At 37.0% G+C, this 21,935-nt stretch overlaps 3 protein-coding genes across 3 annotated transcripts; 2 read left to right on the forward strand and 1 right to left on the reverse strand.

The window, feature by feature from the left end:
* Positions 1-1,252: 1,252 nt before the first annotated feature.
* On the reverse strand, positions 1,253-6,042 carry mrps31 (mitochondrial ribosomal protein S31). The gene is made up of 7 exons (XM_041800543.1): positions 5,868-6,042; positions 4,207-4,701; positions 3,738-3,890; positions 3,486-3,629; positions 3,326-3,402; positions 1,853-1,993; positions 1,253-1,776 (listed from the first exon to the last, which is right to left on the reverse strand). Exons 1-7 carry the CDS (start codon positions 5,978-5,980, stop codon positions 1,526-1,528), a joined length of 1,374 nt encoding a protein of 457 aa, XP_041656477.1. The 5' UTR covers positions 5,981-6,042; the 3' UTR covers positions 1,253-1,525.
* A 240-nt stretch (positions 6,043-6,282) lies between these two features.
* Positions 6,283-14,004, forward strand: taf6 (TAF6 RNA polymerase II, TATA box binding protein (TBP)-associated factor). The gene is made up of 15 exons (XM_041800719.1): positions 6,283-6,501; positions 7,618-7,775; positions 7,926-8,012; positions 8,134-8,287; positions 8,402-8,458; positions 8,546-8,665; positions 10,015-10,136; positions 10,597-10,674; positions 10,790-10,891; positions 10,979-11,161; positions 11,281-11,355; positions 11,439-11,564; positions 12,730-12,903; positions 13,012-13,203; positions 13,452-14,004. Exons 2-15 carry the CDS (start codon positions 7,620-7,622, stop codon positions 13,737-13,739), a joined length of 1,914 nt encoding a protein of 637 aa, XP_041656653.1. The 5' UTR covers positions 6,283-6,501; positions 7,618-7,619; the 3' UTR covers positions 13,740-14,004.
* A 3,013-nt stretch (positions 14,005-17,017) lies between these two features.
* On the forward strand, positions 17,018-20,735 carry sat2b (spermidine/spermine N1-acetyltransferase family member 2b). Its single transcript, XM_041801645.1, has 6 exons — positions 17,018-17,164; positions 17,415-17,466; positions 18,727-18,810; positions 19,217-19,318; positions 19,453-19,493; positions 20,096-20,735. Exons 1-6 carry the CDS (start codon positions 17,102-17,104, stop codon positions 20,273-20,275), a joined length of 522 nt encoding a protein of 173 aa, XP_041657579.1. The 5' UTR covers positions 17,018-17,101; the 3' UTR covers positions 20,276-20,735.
* The last annotated feature ends 1,200 nt before the right edge of the window (positions 20,736-21,935 follow it).

Here is a 21,935-nt window from a genome sequence, read left to right on the forward strand (position 1 = left end):
TGCACATTATTGCATATAATTTTACTGCTATTTTAAATAAACTTGTAATGCAACTTTTATCTTATTATAAGTATGTTTGCTATTAATTGTGATTAATAAAAAAGCCTGTAGTCAGTTAGATTTTTCTTTTTGTCAAATGACAGCACTAATTTTATTTTATTTTATTTATCTATTGTGGTACATGTTTTGCCTTTTTGGAGAGAGCTATGACAGTGGATACACCAAGAAATATTATGGGAATACTATGCCATGAAAGAGGTACAGGCTGGACTTGAACCATGGCCCCCTGTGCATCTCTTGCATTTATGTAATTAACAGCCTTTGTGTATCCTGCAGTAGGTCAAAGCTTTATCACCTCTGGTTATGGGGACTTCACAGCCACATGGCTGCCATCTAAAGCCTAGTTTACACTTTGGCATGTCAAATCTACCAAGTGGGCGTGCACCTCCTCAAAAACGTCAGGGACTCAGCGGCCAAACAAATAAATAAAATCCCCGTCCTCTGCCTCAGCTGATTCAGTGGCTGTACTTTCCATCTCTTCTTTTCTTCCTTACAGTAACTGCAGTATAATCAGCTGCTGCATAATAAAAATCAACTCTAACTCCCACAGAGCACGCTCAGTTTCAGCTGCCATGGTTTCCTGTACACAAACAAGCAGGAACTGTGGCAGCAAGACTGGAAACTGACATAAAAATTGCAATGCTAGATTCAACAGATTATACACTTGTCTTTAGCTTGTGTGTCTGCGGCTGCTGCTTTTGTGTTTGTGCTACTGAGCATGCAGCATGAAACTTGTGACTAATGTGTTTAAGTCTGAGATCAGCACGGAACGGGTTATATTTGAAAGGACCGTTCCTATTGAGGGCAAAATAGACTAAGAATCATCTACTGCATTATCAATTCATTACCTCTGCCAAGGAGGTTATGTGATCGGGTGGGTCTGTTTGATTGATTGTTTGTTGGTTAGTTAGTTAGTTAGTTAGTTTGTTTGTTGGCAACGTAACTCAACAAGCTGTGGACTGATTTGGATGAAATTTTCAGGAAATGTCAGAAATGGCATAAGGAAGAACTGATTAGATTTTGGGAGTGATACGGATCACTGTCTGGATCCAGGAATTTTTTTAAGGATTTTTTACGATTGGGAGATAGGGCTAATGGCAGAGGCCTGCACTCTCCAAGTGCTTTTCTAGTTGTTATTGTGAACAAACCACTGGTTGGAAGAAAATAAAGAAAACAACAGCTGTACCTTGCGTTTTGCTTTTTTCTGTTTTTTAACTTTATTTAAGCTCGTTTTAAGCCTATGTTCATAAGATTTAACAGTGCTTCATAGTCTGGTTGTTGATATTAGAGACAAAAATGCTCTACATTACCCTCTAGATTTGACAGACTTGACTCTAGTCCATGTGATTCTACCTCCCCCAGTCTTTTAACTTGTAAGGCTAAAGATGATCATTGTCACAAAGGCTCACTGACTCATGGGATGTTGTATTTATCTGTCCACATTAAAAAGAGGCTGGAAACATATTTAACTGTCTGAAGCTTCATGAAGGTAAACATCAGCCTCTTTGAGGATCTCCTCTTTTTGGTGGAAGTAGTCCCTGAACCAGGAAATGTGCTCCTCCTTCTGTTGGACTGTCAGGTACGGGTTTCTGGACAGACCGGCCACCACCAACTCCATGAAATGACGCACTGGTCCCTGACGAGGGAAACCCTCCTCCAAGTGACGCTCTAAGAAGACGTGCTCATGGAACGAGACCACAGTTTCCTCTTCAAGGCCTAATTATGTAAAGAAAACGCAGTCAGATGTGTCCATAAAATTTTCTCTCTGTCTGTTTTCCTTATCTATACGTACCAGCTTCATTGTTGATCGGATACTGCCACATTTTCCCCTCTTTGGTCCACTGGATCATCTCCTCAAGCCCATTGCGAGGTAACTGGTTGGTTGACTGGGACAACTGGTTAGCAGAGTCCAAATCCCAAAGAGATGGCCGTGCTAAAAAATTAAAGCAGTGTTACAAAGTTAAACCAAAAGATTTTGTAAAACACAAACAGGCTTATAATTTTAGTGGCATTTAGGTGATGAGTAAAGATAAGCTCAATGAAAAGAAAAATCTGCTTTCAACCAGTTTAATTGTGCGCATGTTTGATGTTAACTTTATTCAAATAAATGTACAAGGCTTTGTACTCATTGTAGAACATCTGTAGTTCTGGACTGCACACAACTTTCCCATGTTTAGTTAGTTTCATATGGCACAGCCAGGTTTATTGAATTTGTTTTGTGTGCTCTCAAGAAGAAAAACCATAATATTTCTAAGAAACAACAATAAGGGGAAGAAATTACATGATATACTCCATTGTATGCAATCTCTAAAAATAAGTGACCTTCATTTAATAAAATAAAATGCCATTATCCCCAAAATAAAAAGCAGGACTTATATTTATAAGGAAAATAAGGAAAGATGTGTTTGTATATCTAATCCCAGACAACTGAAGTGAAAATAACATATTTATTAAAGTACTTTTATGAACCCAATTTCATAAAAAATTATCTTTTTTCGTACACTGCATTGTTTAATTTGTTTTTTGCATAAAAAAAAAATTAAAAAAAGGTTTTAAAAATGAACTTTCAGATCAACAATAATCTGGAAAACATAAATCAGTCAAGTGATGTGACCATCTGGCCTTTAGTTATGGCTGATACATTTTGTGAATGTTTAATGTTTCTCCTAGGTCTACATAAACTTGTTCTTGCCAAAAATCTATTCATAAACCATTTATTCTTACAAAAGTTTATCAGTGCCATTCTAAAAAACAAGTAAGTAAATCAAGAGGATGTGTCAATTAAAAAAAATCAGTTTAAAAAGAAAGTGGAGGATTAGAAGAAACATTTCTGTGAACTGAGGTAATCCAACAACAGCTTTAAGTTTACTTACTTGTAAATTTCTGACTTTACAGCGTCAAAAATGTATGACCTTAAAATCTTGACATTTTGAGTTATAATGTCAAGATTTATATTTTTTAAACCCAGTAATTCTGAGTTTGATTTCTAGTAAATAAATGTCTTTAATACCTAAAAAATATACCTTTTCCTCAAAAATGTTGACTTTTTTCTATAGTCATAAATACATTATTAATACAGTCATTTATATATTTGTAATCATGACCACTGCCCCCTCATCCTTGAAGAGCAACTGATCCAAGTCAGCACTCACTTTATTCTACCTTTAAAATAAATAAATAAATAAGTTCCAGTTATTTAAGAAAAACAGCCCACCAGAATATAATTCCCACCAAAGAAAAATGTAAAATTAAAAGCTTTTATTACCAACTGTAGTCTCAACTGCATCTTCATTGGTGGCTGGAGAGAAAAAGTTCAACCTCTTCCCCGAAAACACACTCTTCCTTGAAAAATGAAAATAAAAATCACATATTACACAGGGTCCATTAAAAAAACTGTCTGGTTTAAGACACATTGATTTCTTTACCGTTTCCAAACACCATCCAGTTCAGCAGTGATTCCTCCTTCTGTTTTGTATCCTTTCCCATCATCGTCAAATCGGATCTGATGAGACGGCCAAGCTTTGTGTCTGCTGTTACGCTTTCCTACTTTCATATCAGCAATAATCACACTGAGAAAATAATGTGAAGTCAATGTTAAGTACATGGGGAAAAGGCCATTTACCTCTTTTACGCTAATTTAAATATTTTTCTCTGGAGTTCATATACTAGACTCTTACCCGAGGTTGTTCACATCCCCTTTCTTCTGAGCTTCAGTGACAGCCTCATTCTGCCTCAGTTGTTTGAGCAGCTCTGATTCGACTTTGCTGCTGTCTGGTAGAGTAGAGGCAACAGCCGACGCAGCTGATACTAGTTCAGGATGCAGAGTCTCACTAAAGAAAAAGACAGAGCCGAGAAGCTGGAATCAGTCAATGAAGACAGACAGGGGCTTCAATTTCCCCCACTGACAATCAAGTTATTTACAAAGCACCTTAAATATTAGGTGTTTAAAAACAGTCAGGCCAAAACAAGATTGTTGTAGAAAACTCAATACAAAAATGGAGCTACATAAAAAAATAAAAGCAGTATAAGATCAAGCAATTATAAGGATAAAACAAAAAACAAAACAAAACAAAACAAAAAAACAACAATTTATTGCAAAGAAAAATAAAATGAGAACAAAACCCTCCTTGAATCGTATCCTCTCACCTCTGTGAGGCAGCCTCCCCTTTAGCCTTCTGGAACATACTGATGGTGCTCTCCATGGCTGCTGGCATTACCTTGGGAGTGGGTTCAGCGCTCAGTTTTACCGTTTTCAAGCTTTTAAGCTTCCTCTTACTAGTCACTTCCACTTTCATCGCTCCAAGTAGGTCCAGGAGACTCTCTTTACTGCTCTTAACTTCAGTTGGCTCAACTTGTTTTAGTGTTTCCCTGACCTCTTCGGCTTTAACCTCCGTCTGCTGCTGCTTTGAACCAACATCATCTGTCTTTAACACCACCGGCTCTTCATTATGTTCCACTGACTTTATGACTGTGCTTTCATCTTCAGCTTTCTGTGTGAATGAGGCTGGAGTTTCTGTTGGCTCAACCTCTTTAGCTGCATTTGTTTTCTCTTCTTGATGAGAGGACGTAACATCACTTGTCTTTTCACAGTGCCTGTATGAACTGGTGCTGAGTGCTTTGAATCCACCTCCATTTGAAACCCTAAGTTACAAGAAAACAAGAGTTTATCATCACATAAGTTTGAAAAAGAGTTATTTTATCATGTCATGGGTTATAAACCACCGCTGCGACAAGAATTATAAGTACACTGTGCTTTTAACACAAATTGATTAAATGATTATGGGGGTAACTACATGCTACTTTTTATTGGTTATTTTCTGTGTAGGGTTGCTTTTTGATGAAGGCTGTTTTAAGTACATTTCTTTACATGTTGCTTTCTGTAACACTACTGCATTTACTCTTTTTTTTATAAAGATATGTACCAATGAAATAACTATCTTACTATACATCAAAGATTTGTCACATTTTGATTATCAATAAAGGAACCATTTACTAAACATACTTAATTTCCAATTAATGTAACAGGCAGACAGTGCTGTACAGTACGTAAACCTTATATACAACATAAACATAGGCCTATACCTATATCTGTAAAGATACTGATATAATAACATCTCTAAATAAAAATACCTGCTTCCAAACTGTTTCGTGTATTCCGTTTGTTTGTTTGTTTATTTGGATCCACCATTAGATACAGCAAATATGCAGCAGCTATTCTTCCAACGGTTTAAACTCATTTACACGTTGCCATTAAAAAAGACCAGACATGTATGTATCTAAACAACTATAAGAAATGCCATAACAATTTACCACCCCTGTTTTGGTTAAATTAGTGACCCCGTTATTTCGTGGCTTTCAGCTCAGTGACAACAGCTGAAAAAAAAAGATATTGCCGCGAATGCTGCCTCTGTTGTTATATTTTATTAAAAACGTACCTTAGCGTATAATGACAAGAATGTTTGTCATTATAACTCCTAAATCGCCAGAAAAAAAAAGATAAACTCGCGAGCAGCGTGCATTTATCCTTTTAATTTTCAACTACTGTTGTAACTACAACCACTGACGCATTCGACGTAAGGTCATCCGTTAACTTGGTTGCTCGTTACAGCGTAACACCACATCGCCTAGCATACAACTTCTAACACATTTGACCAAAAATGTAATTTAGTGTTACATGATGAATATTACAAGCACTTATTAAACACTGTGAATTCTTGCGTTAAATGCATTCAGTTGAATAACAGCTCCCACGATTATGTTAACATTCATATCGTATCATTTGATCCCTTAAGTTGAACTCAACTCACCTGAAAGCTGGAGCAGCGGCCTTCTCACATTTTGATATCAACAAACACGACTCATACACAGACACTGGGTAATTCAGTGTCGCCTTTGCCGTCTTTAATAAAAATCTATTCATGATAAATTCTAGAAATGTCCTTCCACGTTCCTGACATTTGTGTCTGTTGCAACAGCAAACAGTCCCCGGTGGACAAATAGACGACAATGGTTCCGGTATTCTACAGGTCGTTAAACTTGCGTGTCTAACAAAACTCCAGCAGCTTATTGAAAGGCTACATGTATTTCATTTGACAATATTGTGAAAAATATTATTTTCTAACTTATTCACCCATAATGACTTCAATTTTTATTTGTTTTGTTGGTTATACATAGGTCATTTGGGAGGTTCTCGGTTGAAGTGTCGCGAGATTACAACCTGAACGGAACGTGATTCAAAATGGCGATGGAACACAAGCGCTAAATCACCAGCGGAGTTCCAAGCTGCATTCTGAATTAGTTAGTTATTTATATTTAGAGATGGATTACCACAGAAGAGAATCAGCTTCGCGAAAAACTAATTTTTGCAAATCTCGACGTTGACTGTTTATATTTGCATAAGTTTCTGCTCAAACTCAGAAAGGAGAGGGCAACTTCAAACAGGTAAAACGTCAACTGAAGCTAAGTTATTAGCATCCAAGCTAACATTTATGAAATTTAGCTCACTTTGAGTTAATATTAAATAAAAACGGCTTGCGAAAGGAGCCCAGAAATAAATGTTTTTTCTTTGCTCTGAAGCGGATGCATCTCAGTCATATTAGATTTAATTTGGCTTCTGTGTTGATGGGAGCGTGTTGGTTGTTATTCCGTCAAAGTGATAAACCCGCTTTCTTTGGGGGTCAGTGTTTGTTGTTTACACACATTAAATGCTACATTTACAGTTAGAGTTTATGTCGTTTGTAATTTTTGATAGTGTATTATTAATGGAAATTAATGGGAACTTTGAGGTTTTTGACACTGTAGCGGTAAAAACTTTGACGTCTGTTAATGTTTGAAAACGCTATGTTTGGCAAACGTGTACACTTGCAAGGATAAACGTATTAATTGAGGATTGGTGATTAGTACTTTTAATGCATACTACGACTACTTTTCAAACTTTATAAAATACTTGGATTTGCTTGTATTTTATGTCAAGACTTTGCGGGTGCTTTTATTTTAATGTTATTGTGTGAGCCCCCAAGGTGTCTTGTACATTTTTACAAACATTAGTCTTTCCGTCTAATTTTAATATTTTACGGTCAGTTTTGTTAGACCTATTGTTTATCTTTGCATATACTCATCTTTGTAACACAACTGCTTATACAACTGCAACAATTATAAATTCCTATTTTGATTAAGAAGAATATGGGTAAAATGAGGAAAGCAGGGTTTTTTTTGTTTAACTATTCTAGAAAATCACACAGGAATAGTTGCATAATATGTAGAGCACAACATCTCTGCTGCAAAAAAGTTGTCTACAAGTATTTTGGCACACATTTAGAGTTAAAGACATATTGCACCCTCTGCGATTTGAAAATTGCAGCGGGACACACTATGATTTAATATATAGTTGATTTAATTGCCCAGCCATGCTGTGTCGTTATGCATTCACTGACAGTGATTGGTCACTGACCTGATAAATGTCTTGCCTGAGCATTTTGGCTCTACTTTGATTATTTTATTTTGATTAACTCGTGTCTATGTAAGAGGAGATATTTATAAATCTCTGTGCTTTGTCAGCCATGGCGGAGGAACGTCGGCAGAAGCAGTGCTCGGTCATCTTACCCACGGAGTCCATGAAGGCCATGGCAGAGTCTGTGGGAGTGGGGCAGCTACAAGAGGAAAGCTGCGTAGCTCTTAGTGAAGAAGTTAGCTACAGAATAAAAGAAATTGCACAGGTAACTCCAACATAATTGTTTTATGATTTCCATTTTTTATTCGTAAAAAATGTTCTGAATCTATATTCCTATGTGTCTGTTTATGCCAACTCTAAAGCATGGGCTATGTGTTTTATTTCTTTGTGTCTTTTCTGTTGTCTTTTTGGATAGGATGCTCTCAAATTTATGCATCATGGGAAGCGACGAAAATTAACCACCAGTGACATTGATAATGCGCTGAAACTAAAAAATGTAGAGGTAAGGGAGAACATGCATAATCTTTAGCCTGCTTTATTTCAGTGTGATTTGACAGCCTTATGGACATCATTTGAAAGAGAACATAAAGTTGATCTTTTGCATTTTTTCTTTGTTGTGTTAGCCACTGTATGGGTTCCAGTCACAAGAGTTCATACCTTTTCGCTTTGCAAGTGGTGGAGGCAGAGAGCTTCATTTCTATGAGGAAAAGGAAGTAGACCTCAGTGACATTATCAACACACCGCTCCCCAGAGTACCACTAGATGTGTCTCTCAAAGGTACCAAAATAATCCATAGTGTGACTACTATTACAACCAAGCTGATAGATTCCCCCTTTTGATCTGGACTTAACATTTGTAAGTTCATACATCATATTTGTTGTGCATCCACAGCCCACTGGTTAAGTATTGAGGGTGTGCAGCCTGCTATTCCAGAAAACCCTCCACCTGGTGAGTCCTGTTTGAATGTTCTTTTTCACTAAACAAACAAAATCTGTAAGAATAAATCTGATTTTGGATTTGTTAACTGTATTTCAGCACCAAAAGAGCAACAAAAGGTTGAATCCACGGAGCCTCTCAAAATGGTCAAACCTGGTCAAGAAGAGGAAGGTACAATTCAAGGAAAGGGTCAGGGAGCAACAGCTGCAGATGGCAAAGGTCAGTATTTAATTTTTTATTGAACTGCTGCCTTTACTTAGGATGCTTTCACACTAGGGGCCTGGTCCCGGATCTGAGTACACTTGGTCCAAAGTCCAGTTTGTTTTGGTCAGTGTGAATGCCAATTAACCACGCTCAGGCACCAGGCCAGAGCCCGTTTGTGGGTCTTGGTGCGATTAAAGTGGACTTGGCACGGTTTGATTGAGATGTTAATGCAACTGTGTCCCGATACAGGACAGAGTTGTGATAGCTATATGACGTCATTATAACAAAAAATGTAATTCTTTGGTTCAGCAATTTTTTTCACATTTTTCTCAATGCACAGTGGAAATAATCAGAATCCAGTAAAGAATTGGTCTGATATGACTCATCTTATGGATGACCACAAGTTGTATTCAGCAAGTTTAAGTTACAAAGGCAACTAATGTCTCCTGTCACCTCAAAAGCCATTGTATCCATGCAGCACAGGCCCATTTAATCCTTTGAGCTACACCTAGATGTGTAAATATAAAGAGGGAAGTTGCTGGCTTTTTAAAAATATCAATGGTGGCTGAACTCATTTGCTGGTTTAAAACACAAACAGTCTTGGCACAGGTCATAACTCAAGTGGTTATCATGGTTACATGGTTCAAAACAATCATGCCTAATGTGAAATCACTCTTACTTATACTTTTACTTATACCTTTAATCCTGTGGGGTTTTTTTTATTTGTTTTGCTTTATTACTTAGTAAAGGCTAAAAAAGTTTCTGAAACATGACAGTAAGATGTGCCTCACAAAAACAAAACTACTAAAATGATGAAAAATTAGAGAAGTTCAAGGCAAGAATGGAGCCCATGCAAAAGTAAGACCATAAACTACATAGGATCCACTTTATAAGAACTATTCTCTAAATTTAAAAAGTTTCTTCTTGGTTCTGCTAAACCCACTCTTCATGAGAGCTCATTTATTTCCATTTTGTATATTTTTTTTATTGCATGTATTAGGATTTTTTTTAAAAGATAATTTTTCTAAAAAGAAATGATTTTGATTAGATTTGTTATCTAATATGCTTTTAAAGATATGTACTTGAACTAACAAAGCTGTTGTATTCAGTATCTGGGGATGGTTCTTGGTCAGACAATTCAACATGATGTTCAGAGTTATACCTAAAGTTAAACGTTGTGAAACATTATCAGGTTCTCAATATTAGTCCATAAACCTGTAACATAAAATCATTAGTAAAACAAGTACATGTGGTCTTCTGTTTTTTCATCAGAATATCTATATGATGCGGATTTTAAAATTTGATTTAACAGGAATTTTTGGTTGATGGTTAAATAATCTCATGTTTATTTCTCCTCTTGTCAGGAAAGGAAAAGGGTTCGATACGGTTGAAGCCACGCAGCACTCACGAGCTCTCTGTGGAGCAGCAGCTCTACTACAAGGAAATCACAGAAGCATGTGTTGGCTCCTGTGAAGCTAAGAGGGCTGTAAGTTTTGCTTGTCTGCCTATATATAACTTCTTTATATTACACCTGTTTTTATTTTGACCACAGTTACCATACATAAGGGGGGTAATCAATTTGCTAAAAGCACTTTATCTTTATTGAATGCACATATCTGTAGGTATTTCACATTTTGACCAATTGCTTTTAGCATAATTTATCCCATTTTCTTACTATGTATTGTATAGTATTTCACATTGTGCATTTTATTATTTTTTTTACTTATTTGTTACTTATATCTTAAATCTTCATGCTTATCTTATATGCTTATGTTTAACTAAACAGCAATTTTAACACTTACATGAATAAAGATTTTTTTATCTGACTATGAAATATAAAAATTGTAGCTATGATCCAAACCTCTACCAAGTGATAATTTTTTTTTTCTTTTTTTAACCGTACTCAGCATTTTTGTTTATTAAATCTCTCCTTATGTTTGCTCCAGGAAGCTCTGCAGAGTATTGCTACAGATCCTGGACTGTATCAGATGCTGCCAAGATTCAGCACATTTATCTCAGAAGGAGTGAGCATCTTTTCCAACTTGTTTTATTCCTGTCAAACAAGAATTATCTCAAAATTAAAAAAAAATCCCTAAACAGTAAATGTCCTGAAGTTCTGACCATATGCTCTGCTTTAAGGTTCGTGTAAATGTGGTGCAAAACAATTTGGCTCTGCTGATTTATCTAATGAGGATGGTCAAAGCTCTTATGGACAACCCCACTCTTTATTTGGAGAAATATGTGAGTACTGGAAACATTTTTTTGTTTTTAACTGGTGTAAAGTTATAAATACAAGTATTCTAATACAGTAGTGTTCTCTACTTGTAGCTGCATGAGCTCATCCCAGCTGTGGTGACGTGTATCGTGAGTAAGCAGCTGTGTTTGCGACCAGATGTTGACAACCACTGGGCTTTACGGGACTTTGCTGCTCGCCTCATGGCCCAAAGTTGTAAAACTTTCAGTACAACAACCAACAACATCCAGTCCCGTATCACCAAGACTTTAACAAAGGTGGGTATTGTGCTGTGTAACAGTTTTTATTAACAGTCATAAATGCTCATGCACAGAAAGCAGTGTGATATTGAAATGATACTACTTCAAATACTGAACCAGGCTGTTTGTCTCCTCAGAGCTGGTTGGATGATAAAACCCAGTGGACGACACGTTACGGCTGTATAGCTGGACTAGCTGAGCTAGGAGCCGATGTGAGTTTGAGTTTGTTTTCCACATGTCTTTATCATTTCTGCTCCTTATATTTATACCAATTTCTTGATTTTGTCCCCTGCAGGTGATAAAGACGTTGATCCTTCCTCGGCTTACTGTAGAGGGTGCTCGCATCAAAGCAGTGATGGAAGGACCGGTAGTGTCTAATATTGACAAGATAGGAGCTGACCATGTTCAAAGCCTCTTATTGGTAACTAATGAATTTCTCTGATTTCACACTGTTAAGGTTGCCATCTTCCGAAAAACTAAATATTTGCTTCATTGATAGATTTATTGATTTATTGTCTCTAAATTGGAAGAGATGTGTTGCAGAGCCAGAGCACCAAGCACTTTTTGCCAAGTTATCTCTTTAATAGAAGACTATATGTTTGGAGAGAAAAATCATCAATTACTCTAAACATAGAGTATGTGTATGCTGCCTCTCAATCAAAACAGGAATAAAGTATGTCTATTAGAGTAAAGCCGCTGGATGAATTTCACAAAATGAGGGAGAAAAGCTGTTAAAAAATTGTCTTTCTGGTTCCAGAATGCTTTGTGAGTTGCTCACAGTGTTAACCAGGAAGGCAGCTTTCAGCAACTTTGCCCCCTCATTATATGAAATTCAGTTGTGAAACAAAAAGTTAGTTTACAGCCCTCGATTCAAACTAAAATGGAAGCAGTGGAGCTAAGCAACATATTGAGTCTCTCCTCATACTGGGAGGTTGGAGGGATCAGGGTTACTCTGACCCTAACCCTACCCTAACCCACCCTAACCCTTGCGACAAATGCTGGTTGAAGAATGGGATGCCATCCCACAGCAGTGTGTGACCAGCATGAGGAGGAGGTGCTAGGCTGTTGAGGCTGTGTATGGTTCTTCCACTCACTACTGAGGCTTCTGTTTTTTAAATGAATAAATTGTTAAATTGCCAATATGTCTTGTTTCTTTAAACTTCAATCATCCAATCCACCAAACACTAAACAAGAGCCAATAGCAACAGCAAAATAAGCTGTTTGGCATTGGCAGAGAAGATTTGGCAAATTTTTAATGGGCGCAACCCACATACTTAGCTCTGCTGCTCATCCCACAAATGCATGTTCCTTACAAATTACCATTAAAAAGGGTAATCAACAGGCTTTCCAGTGGTATAAGTTTTATTGCCAAGAAGCATTGTTAGACCAAAAAAATAATCTACCAAACACAGATTTCCTTACTTTTTGTGCTAAGTTTAGATTTGTTCATTTTGAAAGAGGACCTAAAAAAGTATCTAAAATTTTGATCTTAAATGTGACTGCAGTTCAAAGATTACACTGCTTACTCCTGCTTGTTTCTTCTTATGATTTATATTGAAAGCTATTTTTATGTTGTGTTTTTAAAGAAACACTGTGCAAGTGTTATTGCCAAGATCCGACCGCAGCCGGACACGGTGGAGCAGTATCGGACAGATTACGGTTACCTCGGCCCCATGTTGTGCTCTCACGTCATGAAGGCCCGGACTCAAGCAGCACTGCAAGCTCAGCAGGTCAACAGAACCACATTAACAATCACCCAGGTACATCAAATGCTCAATGAAAATGTAATTAATGTACACATTAATGTAACAATAATTGTAAATGATCTCACTGCTATAGAACAATAAATGATTAATATTTTCCTGCAGCCTCGTCCCTCGCTCACAGTCTCACAAGCAGGGTTAAGTGGGTCAACTGGGCCTCGCACTCCCAGCATCATCAAAGTCCCGAGCTCCCTCACTCTGATGTCGCCTCGACCAGGAACTCCATCGCAGCCATCTCCCCCGGCAACAAAGTATATTGTCATGGCCACCAGTGCAGGAGCCGCCTCCACTCAACAGGTACTTTGATGTATCGGTTTTATATTTATCCATTTATTGGTTGACAGGCACAACTACTTGGACACCCCCCCCCCCAAAAAAAAAAAAAAATAGAGTGTCTTGAATGAGGACAATAACAGTGACAGGATTAAGCGTGACACTTGACTTTTTTTATTGGTTAAAAAAAAAAAACATCAAAAGGTCCATTACCATTAATTCCATGACTCCTTGAAGTATACTGTTCTCATTTTTTTCTAATTTCCTTGCAGGTAATCACCCTCAGCTCTTCCCAGTCTGCCTCGCCAGTCACCAGCACTGTTCCCAGTGCCACCTCCACCTTGCAGCCTTTGGTTAAGCTGGAGTCTGGCAGTGGCCCTGGACTGACCGCTCCTAGACCGGTACAGAAGTACATAGTGGTGTCTCTGCCTTCGTCTGCTTCCTCCTCTTTGGAGACCAAGAGCTCCGTGTTACCAACCTCAATCTCAACCCCACTAGAAGCAGGGATGAAGCTTGAACGGTCCGAGTCTCCTGGAGCAAGCACACAGTCGCCACACTGAGACTTATATTGGTAGTGGAACTTTCTTAACCATGTTGGTGCAGCTGAAACACACAAGGAGGTTTGTTTGGGCTGAATTTAGAGGTATAAACCCTGGTGTGGTATGAAGGGGGATATTTGAACTTTTGACTGATAAAGAGCAAATGTGACCAGACATTGTAAATATGTTAATGCCCAATGAAAAACTGAGGTCCCTTTGTGAGATCTGTAATGTTTCAGCTTATATTCTAATGACTTCATGTTCTTTTTTACTCTAAAATAAATCAGATTTTGTATGAAATCCTTAACCTGGAGAATGCTTTCTTTTTGAGCATTAATCTGCCATTTAAGAAATTATGTGTAACTAGAAAAGCACTCAGAGAGCGCAGACCTCCGCCATCAGCCCCAGCTCCTAATAGTGAAGAATCCTTTACAAACATTCCTGGATCCAGACGGTGATCCGGATCACTCCCAAAATCTAATTCGGCGATTACTCCCTCCCCGGTGGGGTGGAGACTAGAGCTGTGAAAAAATATCAGTACGGCAATATATCACGATACTTTGACATCCGACATCCGATACAATATCGATACTTCAACCCTTAATATCGATTTTTTTGTAAAAAGTAAAAACTTGTATTTTAGCCGAGTTGTTACTAAAATACGACTTCCACACCTCCACATGGCTTACAAAATAACAACACCTGCACAATTCAAAGCAGACGTTTGGAAGCATTTAGGCTTCAAAGTTAAAAGGGGAGCACAAACAGCGAGTTAGAGAAAGGAAATGCCGTTTGCAAGCTCTGTCTTGCTGCCATGAAATATAGTGGGAACACCACCAACATACTGTGTGATTTACACATACATCATGTCTATATTTTTCTTAGTTAACTGTGTAGAATATTGCAATATATCACAATATCATGATATCCTGATATATCGTGATACTGTCGTATCGTGACCCAAGTATTGTGATGCATATCGTATCGTGAGGTTCTTGCCAATACTCACCCCTAGTGGAGACACGATAAGGTAAAGCATTGGCCTCGCTACACTTGGCCTGTCATGGCGGAAGCACCCATGGTCTCACCAGACGACTGGAAGTCATGGCAGGGGGTGAATATTACAGTATTCCTCCCAGCATTGTGAGTATTCTCAGTACAATTTGCTGTCTTTCTCTCTGTTATGCTCCCACTCGTCTCCTCGGCCGTGTCTTTCAAACGCTATAAACTCCAAAACTTTGAATAAGTTACTCATGTCCGCCATCTCCTGGTGTAAAGTGGTAACAGCGTAGACCTCTGCCATTAGTCCTATCTCCCAATAGTACAGAATCCTTGAAAAAATTCCTGGATCCAGACAGTGATCTGGATCACTCCCAAAATCTAATTAGTTCTTCCTTATGCCATTTTTGACATTTACTGAAAATTTCATCCAAATCCGTCCATGACTTTTTGAGTTACATTGCAAACAAACAAAGGAACAAATCCACCTGATCACATAACCTCCTTGGCGGAGGTAACTAAGATATCTAAAACAAGTTGTTCTTCAATCACAAGCCAGTCCAGAGCTAAAGGTAGAACTGTATCTACGGGTGCATCTCAATGAATAAGAATATGGTGGAAAAGTAAATCAATCTCAGTAGTTCAATTCAAAAAGAGAAACTGATATGTTGTACTGATTCATTAGACACAGAGTGAAAAACTCAATTGATTTTGATTAATATGGCTTACAGTTAATGAAAACCATTCAGTATCTCAAAAACTAGAATATTACTGTAAGACCAATGAAAAGGAATTTTTAGTACAGAAACACTGGCCTTCTGAAAAGTATGTTCATTAATATGCACTCAATACTTGGTTGAAGCTCCTGCAAGAATTACTGCATCAGTGTGATGCAACATATTTGTAGTTTTCATCAAGTCTCAGACACATCTCCTGAGGAATCCCAGCCCATTCTACTTTGGCCAATCTCTCAAGCTCCTTCAGATTTGATGGTCGTCTGGCATGGATCTTGGCCTTCAGTTCACCCCACATATTTTCAATGATATTTAAGTCAGGACTTTGTGTAGGCCAGAAAATGATGTTCACTTTGGTCTTCTGAAGGTAATTCTTCACCAGCAGTGATATATATTTTGGGTCATTGTCATGTTGGAAGGCAAAGCGACAAATTACATCCAGTTTTGCTGCTGACTGCTTAAGATTTTCTTCCAGAATCCTCACATATCCATTTTTCTTCATGATTCCTTCCACCTTTACGAGATTCCCAGTTCCAGAGCATCCCCACAGCATAATACTCCCACCACCATGTTTCACTCTAGTTCCTGACTTTTGGAAAGACTGTGATAACTGTGTATTTCCTTCTCCTGCTTTAGGAGAATCAACAATTCTTTTTCTCGAGTCTAAACTGATTTATTACCGCCAAGGAGGTTATGTGATCGGCAGAGTTTGTTTGTTTGATAGTTTGTTTGTTTGTTTGTTTGCAACATAACTCAAAAAGTTGGACGGATTTGGATGAAATCTTCAGGAAATGTCAAAAATGGCATAAGGAAGAACTGATTAGATTTTGGGAGTGATCCAGATCACCGTCTGGATCCAGGAATTTTTTCAAGGATTTTGTACTATTGGGAGATAGGGCTAATGGTGGAGGTCTGTGCTCCGAGTGCTTTTCTAGTTTTGTTAAAGCCATGATGCTTTCTCCAGTGACAGCTCAAGCCATGACTGAAGTTTTTATACCGTGTGCAAACTGGAAACTAGTGTAAATACACTTAAATTAACAGGGCGATTTCTTTACTACAACTCCCAGTGAGCACTGCGTTACAAGACGACGGAGAGTTCCCAAATTAACCGTTGTACTTCGGTATATTTTAAATTAAGCGAGACCTCGCTATGAGAGGTTAACGCGCGACTCGTGCTTGATTCGTGAGATATTCTTACATACATAGTTTACACACAATTGTTACAATCTTTTTTCTATTATTTTGAAGATACGCTTGCAGCTCTGGTGTTATATCGAGTTTAGCTGCCATGTTGAAAGATGCCATGATTAGCGCGAAACGGTGGAGCTTAGCATATTATCTCAACACATACTCTGAATTACACTTCGTCATACTAAGTTATCATTGTCAGAGTATAGAGTGCATGTTTTGATACGATTTTATCATTTTTTTCCTCCATTAATGCAATATTTTCGGAGAAGGTTGCCGTGACTCCGCGCATGCGTAGGGCTGCTAAGCAACAAAACCAGCTGGTAGCAGAATTGTACATCACACCGGAACCTTTTCGTCTATGTGTTTGACCTGAACTTTACCTATATTTGACCACGCTTTGAGTTGAACGAAAGGCTGTCTTACCGGTAATAAAACGTTCTTTCTGTTGCCTCTGCAAACATGAATTATAAAACACGGGCTGCAACGAAAGAAGACTGCAAAGAAATATCAAGAATGATAACGGTGAGTGACAGGACCGGGTTTTTGTCAATAAGCTAGCTAGCTCTGTTGTGTTCATTGTAGGCATTTGTGAATGCTAAGCGCTAAGCACCTGCCTCAGACGTTATTGTTCACCTACCTGCTAAATGTTTTGAATTGTGAATGCGCTGCTTTATGTAGAAAATACACCTTTCCCACACACCTTGTCAAAATTAAAGTTGTTTTTCCTGTTAACTGTACTGTTTTAAAACGTAGTAATTCCCCCTTTCCTCAGGAGTTGGCAGTCTTTGAGAAGATGCCTGACCAGGTGAAGATATCTTATGAAGGTAAGTCTGACCTTTTTTAATGAGAGGGAAACACGGGTTTTTAAACAAACTGAATAATATTAAACAATACAAAATGAGACCGTCAAAAATAAATTGAGGTAAGTTTTTCAAAGGTATACCTTGACCAGTGTCTCAACCATCAGTCCTTTAACAGCAAACTAAATAACACTGCATTTCAAACCCCGATTAAATAATGCATTGCACAATAACTGCATTCGTGTTTGATTTTGAGCATCCCAAGAAGCCACACCTTAAAAAACAGGTAACGAAACCAGTTTATTTAATGAGTCTATGCTTTCAATGCTAAAAATTACACTTGTGATTTTCTGGTCAGGGCGTATGAGTATATGAAGGCCTATTCAAGTGGTATGGGTGGCCATGGATTTGCATTTTTATGTCTGATGTGTGCAAAGTACAGTCTGACATCAGTTAAAGAGTAAGCTCTGTTAGGATCTGAAACTTCACATTTATGAAAAATAGGTTAATAAATCAGTAACTGACATAAGATAACATTTAGTTTGATTAGCAGGAGGCACGATGAGTTGAGATATGTTGAGTCTCCAGTGGATTTTGTTGATTAACAAAATAGAGACCATTTCCTTTAAGAGTATTGTAAATTCTGTAGTACAGTACAGTATTACATTTTCCTTCTTTTTTGTTTTTAAGATTTTGATTTAAAGATACAGCACAGACAATTCAAAGTATTACTGTGATATGAACAGTATTTCAGCAAATATAATTTAAGGTACGCTCTGGCATTTGTAACTACTCCAGTTGCCTTCAAGCAACATTTCAGCAAGCATGCGACATCCGTTTTCCCAATTGTGCTTCATCTTGAACCGATGGATGAGGGGAAATTTCTGCTGACTGAAGATGATCTGTCTAATCAACATGAGGAGAAATGCACATTGCTCCATGAAGATATGTGCCCATTAAGAGAGGAAAATAAGGAGGTTTGAAGCATTCAGGACTTTTCACAGGTAGGCAAGGCAGGGAATGTTAACATACATGTGGACAAGTTACAGCCTGAAACCTTCAGTTTTAGACTTTTATAATTCTTATTTAAAATGTAGATCAGAAATAGGATCCATTGTATAACCCACAGCCTATTCAATATCAGTCCTTCATATTTAGCTGGTGGTATCGTTGCCATTTTGTAACAATATTCTAGTGTGTTTGGATCTTTGCTGTTGTTTCATGTATGTACGGACATATTATTTTTGACAGAAATATTACAGTCTTCTCTTTTTTCGTCTCAAGAGCTGGAGCGCGACGGTTTCTGCCAGAATCCTTTCTTTGAGTGCCTCGTTGCAGAAGTTCCTGAGGAGAACAAATCTAAAGAAGGTAGAGTGTTGATCAAGGCTCTGCCTTACTTTTATAATAATTTTCAGTGTGCTGGGAGCTTTTCTTCATACTATGTTAGTAATGTCTACTCTCTTCTTCAGCGCTAAACCAAAGATAAGTCCAGGGAACTGCATAGTACTAAGCAAATTCTGTTAAGTACTGGTGTTTACAGCAAAGTTCATATAAACAGGGCCATAGTCTTTTGACTTTTTTTATTTTCTTCTGTAGAAGGACTATAACAATCTATCTTAAAAGACAATGCAGGGATAATTTAACAGTCCAGTGATGGTCAAGACGTATAATCTCTTATTCATGTCATACAGAAACACAGTCCCAATTTGTTAGCAGTGTTTTTCTGATATTCTTTCTTCCTTTCTTGGATTCTATTTCACATGTTCCCACCTAGGATACACAGTTGTTGGATATGCTGTTTACTTTTACACGTACAGTACTTGGAAAGGACGGACTGTATACTTGGAGGACCTCTATGTGATGCCAGAATTCAGAGGTAAAATCCGTTGAAATTATGCCACGAAAGTCATTTAATGGATCTTGTAGAGTATTTTTTTTGGTTACTTGAGTGGATCCTCACTTTTCATATCAAAACTTCTGTACACAAGTATTGATTATCTGTCTTTACAGGAAATGGCATTGGCAAAGGTTTACTGAGCAAAGTGGCAGAGGTAAGAATGGTTTTGTTGGCTGTTAAACAATATTTAAAAGGAAATATAGTTTTTAGAAAATAAAACTGGGCCTGAAAGCAATTAAACGAGAATAATACAGAGTTATTTATTGTCTTTGCATATTGTATAAAGAAATCAGTACTTTTTCAAAATAAAAAAGAATAACCTATGTCACATATAGCCACACATGCATACTGTACAAATTTATGATTTTTTCAATTTTATTTTAAAACAGTGCAGAATAGAAAATAATTTAGAAATCTATGTAGTGCAGTCTTCAGTGATGTCTTCACTGTTGCAGAATATTATGGCATCTAACAAGGAACATTTAATGTTTAGAATTTAATGTAAGAATCTGAGGTATTACTGCAAAAGGAACAACCCTAGATAATGTTGTGCAGACAGTACTGTTACACAAAAAAAGACATCAAACATACATTTATGGAGTGTGCATTTTGTGCATGAAAAAATTAATTAGTTGCACCTTTAAAAAATGCACAACAGCAATTTGAAATATGTGTCATTCATATCTGTGTGACATCAACTTTCTTCTGTGGAAAAGCAGCATGATTACCTAAAACATATTTTTTGTTTTTGTTTAGATTGCAAAGAAGAAGCAGTGCGTGCGGCTTCAGCTGTCTGTGTTGAACTGGAACGCCCCTGCTCGGGACTTCTATGCTGCTAAAGGAGCTCAGGATCTCACTGTCACTGAAGGCTGGCACTTCATACGTTTTGATGGACAAAACTTGGACAATTTAGCAAATGAAGCACCAAAAGATTGAAAGTTTGCTGAAGAAAATGTGTCCAATATTGTTAATGTTTTTGATTGGTATAAATGATTTGTTTTTATATTCTGTGGGGCCAAAAATAAGCCATACAATCTTGTCAGTCCCTAAACTTAAGAAGGTTATGTCTAAGGATTTGAATGCATGGAATGCACAGTATTGGATTTTTGCCAATTTTGTCAATATTTCTAGACTCATCTTAGCCAGTAGAGGTATCGTACAAATATCGGTATAAATATACATACCATTTTTGTAACAAAGTCCCTCCTGTACAAGAATGTATCTGTTACTCTTAATGTGACTGCCTGTTTGCTGTAGACAGATGCAAAACAGGATTATATTTGATTTTTTTTTTTTTTTTTTTTTTTAGGAATAAATGTGATGTTTTCAGAAAGTGACATTCAACAATGTATAATCACATATTAATTTCCTTGGATTACATTTAATATAAAATTATTAAAAGCAACAGTAAAATAAAGCTTCATCTGCCTTTTTGAGAAGTGCAAAAAACAAAACAGGATAACTTTATTTATATAGCATCTTTATAAACCAATGTTTACAAAGTATTTTGACAGCAAAGGCATGGACTCAGGGAAAAATAAACAGCAATCAGACCAAACAGAGGAGGTCTCGTATTCATACGAGAGGGAAAGAACAGAATTGGAACAAAAAAGAACACAAATGATAGAAATAAAAATGACAAATGCAAATTTTGAATGTCAGTTTAAGTATTGAATAAAATAATATATGAGAGATGACTACACATTTAAAATGTTGATATCTAGTTGTCATTGAAAAACCTACTGAAACAAATCACCCAAAGAAACAGTTATTTATAATATACATGAGTTATGAAAAATGATTGAAATGCACAAAACTAACTTCAAATATTTTTTGTTTATACACACATGAAAAAGTTAAAGAATGCACTCAAGTCACAGAATATGATTTTTTCAGATACAGTAGATCATACAGTATAGACCACCATTCCTTTAGGAAAGCTGGTTTTAAATCTATATCAGGTTCTCTGTAGAAACTTGTAGAATGACGTTTTGAGCCCCTTACCTATGCAGACAAACTGATATGTTGCATTTAATGAACAAAGGTGCAAAAGTCATCTTACTCAACCAAAAAAAAAAACCTGAGGAAGGTTTGAGGATACATGGACAGTGCAAACACCTAATGTCATTAAAATACTTTTTACACCCCAAAATCGACACGAAAATACGACTTAAAATAGTTTAAGGTCATCTATGAAATATATTGTTTTGTTTTGTAGTTCTAGTTGGAGCAAATCTACGGAAGAGTATTAGGGCCACTGAAAAAAAAAAATTTGAGACGAATTTTTTTTTTTCACTTGTAAGAAAAAAGTCAGAATTCTGAGATTAAAGTCAGAATTCTGAGAAAAAAGTGAGAATTCTGAGTTTAATCTCAGAATTCTCACTTTAATCTCAGAATTCTGACTTTAATCTCAGAATTCTGACTTTAATCTCAGAATTTTGACTTTTTTCTCAGAATTCTGACTTTAATCTCAGAATTCTGACTTTAATCTCAGAATTCTGACTTTTTTCTCAGAATTCTGACTTTAATCTCAGAGTTCTGACTTTAATCTCAGAATTCTGACTTTTTTCTCAGAATTCTGACTTTAATCTCAGAA

Source organism: Cheilinus undulatus, linkage group 12 (assembly GCF_018320785.1).
Source record: "Cheilinus undulatus linkage group 12, ASM1832078v1, whole genome shotgun sequence".
In the NCBI taxonomy this organism is placed as follows: domain Eukaryota; kingdom Metazoa; phylum Chordata; class Actinopteri; order Labriformes; family Labridae; genus Cheilinus; species Cheilinus undulatus.